Raw genomic sequence first — 12,580 nt, 5'->3', positions numbered from 1 at the left:
CTAAACTTCAAAGTCACAGACCACTTTAATCAGAAATTTAATCAAATGTATGATATGTTATGTTGTTAATAACTATACCAAATGTGTACAAAAGTAACATCAAAAGAATAAGATGAAAACAACTCAACTTTTGTAATAAATTAAAATAATAAAATTAGACGTTGCTGTCAATTTTTCTAAACTTTATTCGAAGACAAAAAATGAGTTTATTTCACTTAATTAAAAAAAAATTTGGCTCTTTAGAATTTAAAATTACAAAAAACTAAATTGCTTCGACTAAAGTATCCAAAAACTTATTATACAAGGTGCCTAAAAAAGAGTGCACCAACTCAGTATGTATATGTTGTTGAGAAGTATGCAGATTACCTAAAAAATATTTAAAAAATTCTTGAGATATACACTTATTTTAAGTTTTTTAATCCAGATTATTAGCTCAAGTTTTAAATTTTACTTTAAGTAATCGTTTTATATTATTTCAATATCTAGCAGTATTTAAGTTTTTAAAAAATTATTTATTTAGGAAAAAAATACCGTTTGCAGATGTGACAACACTGTGTTTTAATTTTAGCTGTCGTTATGGTAACAATGATTATTTCCTGGGAAACTGTTACTGATGTTGCAAGAATAATTAATTTTTACTGTTGATCAATTAGTCAACGTTGTCACATCCAGTTTTTTAATGCGTTTTTTTATTAATAACTTTCTTAGATATACTTATTTATGTAATTATTTTTACCTTTTTACCTGGTAAACAGAAAGTATGAGACTAAACGTTTTTTATTTAAACTATTTATTTACAAAAAAATCAATAAATGAATCTAAGGTATGTGTGGGATTGCTTTTTTTGATATTATACTCAAAACCACAAATATTATATTAGAACTTTTGACTGATTTAGATCAGAAATACTATGGATGTACACTTAATAACGCGTGTTTATTTAAATTTTGTGTCATACTTGGCGGTGATATGAGTGTGTTGTAAACGGACCAAAATTAGATTAATAACTTTTAATACCATGGTTCGTTCACAATCGAACTTTCATGGAAAGCTTTGACGCCAAATTAAAAAGAAACACCCGATATAATAATATTATACAAGGTGTTGATAAAATCCACTATTGACCTTTCATTTTTGGTCAAAGTTCAGGCTGCAACGAGCTAACGATAGATAAATACAACATTTCCACGACATTTGCATTTTTCAAAATTAAATTAGTTTGATATTTTTTTTTAAATAAGGAATACATGTGTTACATCACAGAAAAAAAATGCTCTTCTCAAAAATATTAAATTTGACTTTTCTTGACATTAAAAAAAATCAAGTTAGCCTTGTATCCCTAGAACAAATGAAGATAGAAGTTTGATAAACATTTGAGACGATGAAATTTAAATATTTTTAAGCATATACCAAATTTCAATAAGTTTTGATAAATAGTTTTTAAAATATTTAATTGTATCTATACTTTTTAGCGACTCTGTATATGAAATAAATGAAATTAAAATAAATACTTAATAAACTAGTGCATTGTCTGATTATTTTCAACCATACAGATCTAAAAATGTTGATTTTTTTTATTTATTTTGATGTGAATAATTCGTATGGAGCAGCAATGTCGGAAGATATGTGTAAAAGTCCATCTTTCCCACCTTTACCCTATACTCCTGTGGTCGGCTAAAAGGTACCGTAACTCCTCTCAATTCATCAACAATTTCCTCTCCAAAGTAAACATTCCGCTCAATTCTCTCCTCATTGTTTATTATTTCGGAATTCTGTAGTTCTCTAGCCAGTGGTGTTGTTTTTCCCTCCCTTCTTTGTTCGTATATGAACCAAATTAAGCATTCAAAACGTTGCGATTCGTACATTATGCAAGTGAACTTTAAGCTTCAGAAAGCGAGTTAGACTGGATATAATTTGTATGAGTGCTTTGTCGGAAACTGTTCTATTACAGAACTCGTTAAGAAACTGCTTACAAATGACATCAAATTATAATCCACTTAACACACAAGTGCAATAAAATCTTCTTTTCGTATAAAACTCGCAATTGTTTAATTTTTGAGAGAGGAGTTTGCGAGTCTTTGACCGGATATTGCAAAGCCCTTTCATTATTTTGAAAGAAATCTCCTGAAACGAGGGACGATTTTATTCGCTCCACTGACGATAAAAACACCAAAGCCGATTTTTCAAATTTGATTAATGTAAAATTACCACCTCCAATTACACCCAAGCTTAATGAAAAGTAAACAGTGAGGCCAATTCTAAAAGACAACAGTTTAAATTAACTCGAGAAAAAGCGCCTCAATATTTCGCGTTGATATGTGACTGAAATCCGGAAGCTTTACTCAATTTCCGGGTAAATAAAATGTATTAAACCTGTAGTTGCTTTATTCTCCTCGCGAGTTCAAACGAAACTCAACCCTTTTGTTAAAAATTCTTCAAAAATTAGCTAAAAGCCCTGTTATTAAATCAAATATTCTGGAGTAATAAAGACAACTTTCTTCTCTTTGTTGGCTCTTGTTAATTTAATGAAGGAGGTAATTCTCCTCGAGCGGAAGCTCTGTGTTTTTCATTTTTTCTGTTTTATATAAAATACCAAATTTTACGTTTTCATAATTTAATAGTTGGTGCATTGTGGATGACGCGTCCCAATTTTGTGCAAGAGACTTCTAAATATTCAATAAACTCGTCCCCAGTTGTGACAGACCGAATTTAAAAATAGAATTAAGTGAAATATTTAAAGTCTTGTGATCGATTTTTTAATAAAACCCCTTGAGTCAGATTAGCAGATTCGTCTCCAAAGTTTCAGTCTCTCTAAAAGCAAATAACTGTGGATTTTAGTCGTGTTTACTTGCGTCGTAATTAAATATGCTTTTTTCGCTGAAAAATTGAATTTAATGCTTTCACCTTTCAGGGCGTAATAGAATTTTGCATGAAACATGCCCTTTGTCGAGCACATACGAATTTTTCAATTAGACTAATGGTTAATTGGAGAGCAAAAAGTTGGTGCGTTGTTGTCGCATTAAAATTTCAAGTTGTACATTTGTGATTCCCATCTGACGTCTCAAAGAAAAATATCAGTTGCTTAAATGAATAAATAAAAATTTCATATAAACTGTGCCTTTGAAGGAATCCATCAGAGAGCTTTTCAAAAATTCATAGAGCTTGTTCAGTGAGTTTTTATGGAAAACGGTGCAATGCAAAGACATCATTATTACTCGCGATTTATATGCACTTTTTCGCAGAGACAATGTTGCAAAAGAAAATTTAATTTGTCTGGAATTAATAATTGTGTCAAGGAAGACATCGGTAATGAAATTTGAAGCCGTTTCGCAAATAATCTCGCCTGAATTAGATTTTCAGGAACTAATAATCATCGGAGACGGCTGTTTCAATGCCACTGTCGTCATGTTTATGAAAACATGTCGCAAACAGTAAATGGCAGTCATAAAGACGAGATAAAGCAGAATGGAGGAATTGGGAAAGGGGAAAGTGGCTGCTATTTTTCATTATCAAGCTTTATTCAAAACAACTCGATTCTTACTGAAAGAAAACAGAAATGCAACAATGAAAAGTAAAAAAGTCTTTATCCGTCGCATGGCTTTGAAAAAAAAATAAAATTTGAATAGGATTTTAAAAAGACATGCTTTTTCATGTTTATTTTTATCAAATAAATATGTACTTAAAGCAATTTGAAACATATAGCATTTCTGTCTAAAAGTTTGACCTCAAAAGAACACTAAATATAATTTAAAATTTTTATTAAAATTTTCAAAAAAAAACATTAAATAAAAACCAGGAGATATGGACTTTGGAACTTAGAACCTTTCTAGAGTACTGCTAGACAAGGATAAAGCAACACCAAGATTCATTAGGCAAACAAAGACACGAAATAACAGACTACTACAATTTCAATTGCAGTGTTAATTTCAATTTTAATTAATTTTTAAATTTAAAAATTTATTTCCTTTAGATAATTCCAAGTAATTTAACGCAATTTTAAATAAGTTTCATTTTTGAGCTACAAACATTAAATGGTTTCAAAATTTTAGATTTCTTATACTTTTTTTACTAGATAAAAACACTAGTGATTGAGAATTTTATAAGATAAACAAAGATAAAAAGCTTTAGAGTATAAGATAAAGAAGGCTTAAAATTCAAATTCTGAGCGTTATTCGAAAGGTCGTGAACTTTATAAAAACTTGTACAAATAATTTCAGTTTTGAAAAGTATTCAAATTTAAAGTTTCTTTAATTTTAACTTAATTTCGACAATTTAAAGTAATTCAATGTAATTCGATTGTATTTTAAACGATTTTGGGCAACAATCAATAACTTACTTCAAAAAGTGTTCTTATTTTTTAAAATATTATGCAAGAATTAAAAATTTCTAATAATTTTATTGTCAAACAAAAACATAACTATTATAAAATTTCACTAAGCAAACAAAGACATGGAATAACAGACTTTTATGCCTACAAAGTAATTATCGATAGTAATTATGTAACACTTAAGAAAAATCCTATGGTTGCAGTAATTAATTTAAAAACATTTAGTAATTAATCAAATACGAGTAGTAACATAAATAATTCTAAATAATTGTATGTTAATTTTTTTGACCAAACTAAAGCAACAAAAATATATTTTTTCTCAATTTGAGAAAAGTTTCCCAGTTTTAATGTCATCTAATATATTATTACAAGTAATAAAATAATAAAATAGTCTTTAAAGACGAATCATTGCTGTTTACGGACGAGGCGAAGCCGAGTCCGCAAAACTTTTTAGGTATGTGTTACAAACAACATTTTTGTTAAAGCTCCAAAAAACACATTCACACCTCCTATTATGTTAAAAATTTTCTCGAAAATAGTTGTTAAAAAAAGTACTTACCTAAAAGAACTAATTTACGTACTGTTCTATTATAAAAATAGTATATTATGTTATTAGAAGTAAAAGCGAACGTTTGAACTGAGCCACATAAACTCACTTTTACCCCGAATATAAAGAGCAGCACTATAATAAGCAAGTAAATGAACAAAATAATCAGGACGCAAGTAAGGAAATCATAACAACGCTTATAAACAAACATCACGCTCAAGTTTCGTAAATTGTGTTGAAATTTTTAAAATATTTATTAACTTAATTAGTGCAGTTAGTAGTGCAAATTGTCGAATGATGATGATCTGCAATGTATCTCTCTAGAAGTTGCTGAAGCAATAAGAGAGATGAGAAAAAAACAACATTGTCATGGTAAAAGTAAAAACGCTTAGGCGCAAAAATGGCTGAAAGATAGTCATAAAAGTGGTCACTTTTGAACCCGGTAAAAATTTATTATTTAAAGGTTGTTTCTTTAATTTTGGATCAAAAACCACACAGAGTTTTTAAGAAATTATATAAAAATCTAGGACTACTAAAAAAACATAAATAGGCAAAAGTGTCTTCTATGTAAAAAAAATTTCTACGACCAAAGATTGGGATTAAATAAAATAATTATTTAATGTTAAAAAAAAAACTTGAGTAACTTTGTAGTGTGTATTTTCTCATATAGAGAGCGCTCTAGAAATAAATGGAAAGAGAAAGCTCTTTTGGAGGTTCAGAATATTATTTTTAAATTTTATTTCAGGAATATTAAAAAATAACAAAGACACAATTTTGAAATTGAGAAACTTTGTACTGTTGCTCTGAAGAAAAGAATAACAATTTTTTTTAACATCTTGTAACTTTTAAATAAAGAACTAAATATTTTTTGTTTTTAATTTTCGTTTTTTTATATTAAAATAACGAGAATTATATAAAGTTTAGGACGAAAATAAACAAACAAATGTCTGGATAGTAAAACTTTTGCTTATGATATTTAGTCATAAAAGTAGTCACTTTTGTGGCGTTTGTGGATAAAATTCATTTTAAAAAGTCTTTAAATATCTATTTTTGGAAAATTGTTCTTTGAAAAAAAGTTTATTTGTTGCAGTAATAATATCCGGAGTGTCCGGAAATGGCTCTCCAATCCGTTGAAATGCAAGTTATTGAAATTACACGCGCAACGAACCACGTTTATGTGATATTCTGTCCCTAATAAATGCCTTTGCTCTCCCGATAATGAATTTAGCGTCCAGTGTGAAACCTAATCGTCCTAATCTCACATTAAATGAATTTTTCCGGACACAAAGTCATAAATAGAGCCGTTGTTTGCTCCTATCAAATAATTAATAGCTTAAGTAATTTTCTAGTCGTTTCCTTTGATCACAAAATAAACATTTAATTAGTTAGTGCAGCAGAATAAGACGCCTCAAGCGTTACCAATTAATTAATCGAATGGGAGAAAAATCCGAACTAAATTTTTCCTGTAATTAATGGCTAATTATCGATCGACGTAATGAAATTTTGCCACTATAATTAGCGAGGCTTGAATGAAATAAGGGTTTTAATTTTATTATCACCAATTATCACTTCTCTTCTTTTGGACTTACCTGTGTCGAGAGTAGAACAGCTCGAATGCACTCGAAAATGATTTCTGATCTCTTATCAGGGGTTGGGGCGTAGATTGTGATAACGTAGGTGATGCCCAACAAGGGCATAAGTACGAGAAGGGCTTTGGCTGCTTTGTGGTACTGCTGGGTTTCCACCGTGTTGGCAGAGCGGAGTTTGGTGATGAGGACCCACATGATGGCCAGCAGGAAGGCCAAGTTCAGCAGGAGGACCAACATTGTGGGTCCTTGGAAAATCCAGTCCACGTCGTGACTGTTGAACCAAGTGCACTGGAAATGTTTTCATACAGGCTATATTATGAAAAACGCCCCAAGCCATAATTCCATTATTTTTAAAGTTATGACAATACTTCTTAGAACAAACTTGAACTTTTTTTATCATCTATCGTTTAGGATAGATGTTAAATTAATGCTGTTTTCTGTTTCACCGGAAATCACATCAACTATATTTTTTTTAATGGAACACTCTGTATATTCTACCACTTTTGGATTCTTTGTTTAATTGTCTTTTAATAAGTTTTAGTACTATATGCCTAAAACTAACCGTTCGTGAGATATTCACCAAATAATGTATTTATTAAAGTAGGCAGTGGAAAACAATAATATCAAGTAATGTTGACAAATATTATTCTTTTGCATTTTCTCTTACTGTTTTTATACTTTTTAATGTTAATCATGGATGATAATGTGTTAACAGACATATTTTGAATAAAATAAAAATTGTGGGAGAGCACTACGCTTTTTTTACACTGGGTGATTTCTGATGAGTAAAGCTCGGATTATATGCAAAATGCATGTTTGTTATTAAGAGGCATATCAAGAAAATTGTAAGTTTTCTATGCATATCTAATATTTTTTGATTAAAATAAACCAAAAAAATGCACAATTTGCATATTTTGGCAACTTGGTGCATATTTTAGGAAATATCGCATATTTGTGCATATTTTCTTCAAATAACTAATTTCCGATTAAAAATTTCAGTTCAAGTTAAAAATTGGACAGTTTACGAAAAATGATCCGATTACAAAATATTTTAAAGAGAAAACAACCGGTAATTCGTAAGCAAAACTCAAAAAATTAGTGCCCTGCTGAGTGTTTCCTTTTTAAATTCGTTTTATACTGGGTGAATATAAAGTATTGAACCAAGCAGATTTTTTTTAAATCATTTGTTTCAAAAAAATATTAATTAATATAAACTAAAGTAATATAAAAAACGATCTTGTTTTAAGAACAAAATTTTGTTTTGTTTTTGAGTTATTCGATTGTTGTTGTCTAAATTGCGATATATGTAAAAATCATGACTTTTATGAAAAAAATGTTTTTTTTTGGTGGGTTGCCATTTAAAAAAATTAATATTTTTGTAGAACTCAAAAACAAGATAATAAAAATTTCGAAAAATTTTATTTTTTCATAAAACATGACATTTTTATAGAACTTTATAATTCATCAATTAGTTTTTTTCAAAAAATAAATACTTTAAGCAAAAAACGTTTGGTTCCATAGTTTCCACCTGGTATAAAACGAATAAATCTTTGCATGCGGATAAGTAGTTGCCTACAAATGAATTTTAGCAAAATTGTTTAAGTGATGTGATCTGAAGAGGACAGATTTCTTAGAAAGGGTTAATTACTAGGTTATTAAAATTATAAAAATTAAAAATTTATTTATTCTTTCATTTATCATGTGCAGTCCAAGATGACAAAAATACAAAGTTTAGTGTATTCGAGGATAAAAATTTATCCCAACTTTGATTTTTCATTGTTAAAAATTTTGCATATCGATGCATATTTGGCATATATTGAAGCATATTTCTTAATATTTTGTGCATATTTTTGTGAAAATACGTGCATATACAGGCTGTCCCAGAGCTCCGTATTTCTTCGATTACTCTGACAGTAAAGAAGATAACGAAATGCGGTTTCTTTTGAACGATAGACATTCATTTTTTCTATGGTCCAAAAATATTTTCGTCATTGTAAGTACTTCCTACATAGGGTGGCGCAACAAAGTTATATTTTTTCTTATGGAACACCCGGTATATTATGCGCTTATTTGAAAGAATTTTTAATTCTAAGAATATCCATATTAGGTTTTATGGGTCTATCATGGACCGTTTATCATTTATGGGCAATTTTATGAGAAAAAAGTACCATTTTTGAAAAATCACAACAGCTTTGCTAGAAAGAAAAAGTGAATAAAAACAATTGCAACCATTTTTACTGAGTCAGGTTCTAAATTATTATGGTTAAAATTCTATCAATCTTTTGCAACTACTGCAGAGTGTTGACATTCGCAAAATATCAAGTAACTTGATTTTTTCAAATGAAACACCCMGTATATTATTACTTTATCGTGTAGAGCTTTTAWTAWGCTTTCTAAAAAACRTAGGGTTTGGAGGTRTAAACTTTACCTGTTTTATTGTACACCCTTGWAACATACCAATTTTAARTTATTCTATTTAGCCTCAAAAATCAAGTAGGTTTGCGTTACTTCCTCTCCTAAAAAAGTTAATTTTTTAAAGTTACGTTATCACCATACATCAATAAAGTTTGTTAGAGAATGTAGAATTATTTAACTTCAGCATGATGGAAGCTCCTGTTCATTTTTGTCGAATTGTGTGACAATTTTTAGCAACAGATTTCGTAATCGTTAGATTAGGAGGGGAGAACTATTGTCTGGCCACGGCAATCTCCAGATTTTACTACAATTGATTTCTTTTTATCGGGGTGTGTTGAAAAGAAGGTGTATCAAACAAGAACCACCACTCCAAATGACATGGAAAAAAGAATAATTGAAGTCTTTAATAACATCTCTGTTGAAATGCTGAGGGCAATCAAACTTTTCTTTATGCGTAGACTAGACGTCTGTCTGACGAGGAATGGCAGGATTTTTGAATATTTGCTATAGAATTAATTAAATTTTGAAATTTTTATAATCAAGGTGTTGCATTGAATTCAAATTCCAATTAGCGTTTCTTGAGTTTTACTCAGTATTTCAATAAACAACCTGTTTTCTTAATTGATGTATGGTGATAACGTAACTTTAAAAAATTATCCAATTTTTTTAGAAGAGGAAATAAGGCAAACCTACTTGATTTTTAACGCTAAATAGGATAATTTAAAATTTTGTAGGTTTAAAAATGTGTACAATAAAATAGGTAAGATTTAGAACTCCAAACCCAAGGTTTTTAGAATGCTTATTAAAAGCTCTACACGATAAAGTAATAATATACAGGGTGTTTTATTTGAAAAAATCAAGATAATTTACATTTTACTAATGTCAATACTCTGCAGTAATTGCAAAAGATTTATTGAATTTGTATCATAATAACTTAGGACCAGACTTAGTAAAAATGGTTGCAATTGTTTTTATTCACTTTTTCTTTCTAGCAAGGCTGTTGTGATTTTTCAAAAATGGTAATTTTTTCTCATAAAATTACCCACAAATGATAAACGGTTCATGATAGACCCATAAAACCTAATATGTATATTCCTAGAATTAAAAACTCTTTCAAATAAGCACATAATATACCGGGTGTTCCATAAGAAAAAATATAACTTTGTTGCGCCACCCTATGTAGGAAGTACTTACAATGACGAAAATTTTTATTTTATGAATTTTTCGTGCATATAATCCGAGCCTTACTGATGAGAGACGTTCCAAATCGTCGAAAATTTAAGCGACTTAAAGAAAATTTGAGGATGTTTTAGGCTTTTAGAAAACCCAAATTAAAACATCTCCAATTTCAAAGAGATACAGAATTAGATAGGTAATGAAGAAAATGCAAGAACATGAATTCAAGAAATTGCAAGTAACGGTGGCTTATCGCACACAACTGTTTTAATTTGAGTTTTCTAAAAACACCAAACATCCTCAAATTTTCTTCAGGTCGACGAATTGGAACTTCTCTTTTTGGAAACTGCCCAGTGTAAAGGCGTTGTGGTCTCCAACTATTTTTATTGCTTTCAAAATATTCTTGAATCATGTCTGTTAACACATTATCACCAAAACACCAAAAAGTACAAAAATAATAAGAGAAAATGCAAATTAATAATATTTGTCAACATTACTTAATATTATTGTTTTCCACTGCCTACTTTAATAAATTTTTAATTGACTCATATCTCACGAACGGTTGGTTTTAGGCACATGTTACTAAAACTTGTTAAAAGACAATTAAACAAAGAATCCAAAAGTGGTAAAATATACAAGGTGTTCTATTAAAAAAATAAAGTTGATGCCATTTCCGGTGAAACAGAAAACAGCACTAATTTAGCATCTATCCCAAACGATAGATGACAAAAAATGTTCAACTTTGTTCTAAGAAGTATTGTCATAACTTTAAAAGTAATAGAGATATGGCTTGGGGCGTTTTTCATAATACAGCCTGTATATTCGGAAAAGTTTCGCGTTGAATAAAACATTGCTTGTTTGTGTAATTGGCAAAGAATGAGCAATTGCAGGAAATTGAAAGGTTACTGCAGGAGCGGTGATGAGATTATTGCTTCTGACAAGAAGTTCGCTCTTGCTCTTGATTCCGACTTCGATATTTTTAACGCAAAAGCGTCATAACTTTGAAGATTGCTCCGCTTTGTAGTAAACTCGAGATTAGAAACTTTGAGTTCATAAATTAGGGCGAGCATCATGCCAAATTCTTGTTGGCAATGGTTGGGGTAATTTTTTGATCGCGTGTCATAAGCAATTGGATGGGTTTTATTGCAAAACTCTTGAAATAGTTTACAAGAATTCCACGGCCCACAAATATTCAGATTGTTTTATTATTTTCAAAATTTATATACTACGTGGCAAATAAATTACAACTGAAATATTTTTTCTGGACACTAAATACCCAAAGTTTTTTTCGAAAAATCGAAAATTTTAAAATTACACCAAATTACGTGTCTTGCACTTTGAATAGTTCAAAGAGTGCATAAAATATTATTGGGTTGAGTTTAAAAAAAATTGTTGAGAAATGATAGATCAACTTTTTGACGCAAAAATGCTTAACATATGGTTTTCTAGACGAAAAATTACGCGTTGAACACGTTGCAAGAAGTTAAAATGCTCTACGATGCATAGTTTTTGAGATATTGAATAAGGCTAGTAGCATGAGCACTATATCCGATTCTGATCAAAAAATCAAAAATTTTTTATTCTTATAAAAAACTAGTACTATAGAGGGTGCGCTAGAACTCGCGCCCCAAAGAAAAAATTCAAGTAAGATAAGATACTACGAACATAAAAAAAATGTTGAAAAATCCTCTGTCAAAAAATTTTGACATTTGACATTTTTTTATGTTTATTTGATGATACTGATGATCTTGTATATGCTTTTTTAACAATTATTTAATAAAGGTTAAAAAAAAATAGATACAGCTTCTTTGTTTCCTCTTCTAACAACCTGTAGCAAAAAAAGTATTTTTCCAACAAAAATGAATAGAGCCAAAGTGCAAGATTTAAACTCTCATAACTTTGAAATTTTTATAGATAATACATAACTTTTAATTTTTGAAGTTCTTCATTTTTATATTAAATTTGTCAATTTTTTAACAATTTTTTTTTCTTTTTCCAGGTAAATTAGATGTTTTAGGCTTCCAAAGTCAATAAAACACAATTTTTTGTATTTTTTAAAGGTTCCAATTTTTGCCCTTCTACATCACATGGCACAGTTTCAATGTCATGTAGTTTACTATTGCATAATAAAATGTAGTTTTTTCATTATTTTTCGACTTCTAGATTCTTAACAATTTTTTTTGTTTAACATTGAATCAAATCTTTCATTTTTGAATTTGTTTTTTTAGTTTTTTTTTCAAATTGGACTATATTTTTTCAGAATTTATTGTTTTTTTCATATCAATTAAAGGATTTAGATTTTTTAATCAGTATAAAACCCAACTTTGTGTATCTGTTGTTCTTTATTTTTCAAGTTTTGGTTAAGTTTTTTCCATTATCTCTCAAATGTCACATTTTTAAGGTTGTGTAGTTTATTATTTCATTGCTATTGAAAATAACACAATTTTTTTTTAATTTCTATAACTCCTCGATCATTTTTTAAGAGAATTTATTTTTTTTAACTAATTATATTATTATAATTATTGT

At 29.0% G+C, this 12,580-nt stretch overlaps 1 protein-coding gene across 6 annotated transcripts in view; it reads right to left on the bottom strand.

Annotated features, from left to right (window-relative positions):
• Nucleotides 1-12,580, bottom strand: part of LOC123012697 (diuretic hormone receptor-like) — a 97,813-nt gene that overhangs the window by 12,011 nt on the left and 73,222 nt on the right. For all 6 annotated transcript variants that reach the window (XM_044410778.1, XM_044410820.1, XM_044410812.1 and 3 more), the window contains one exon: nucleotides 6,464-6,751. In XM_044410778.1, coding sequence (XP_044266713.1) covers nucleotides 6,464-6,751 — 288 coding nt within the window. The remainder of the gene's footprint in view (nucleotides 1-6,463; nucleotides 6,752-12,580) is intronic.

The sequence above is a fragment of the Tribolium madens genome, unplaced genomic scaffold (assembly GCF_015345945.1).
Source record: "Tribolium madens isolate multiple individuals breed KSU strain unplaced genomic scaffold, Tmad_KSU_1.1 Scaffold_19;HRSCAF=116;Tcas5.2_LG9, whole genome shotgun sequence".
Classification (NCBI taxonomy): domain Eukaryota; kingdom Metazoa; phylum Arthropoda; class Insecta; order Coleoptera; family Tenebrionidae; genus Tribolium; species Tribolium madens.
Note: the sequence above shows the minus strand (reverse complement) of the source record. Positions and strands in the feature narration are given on the sequence as shown.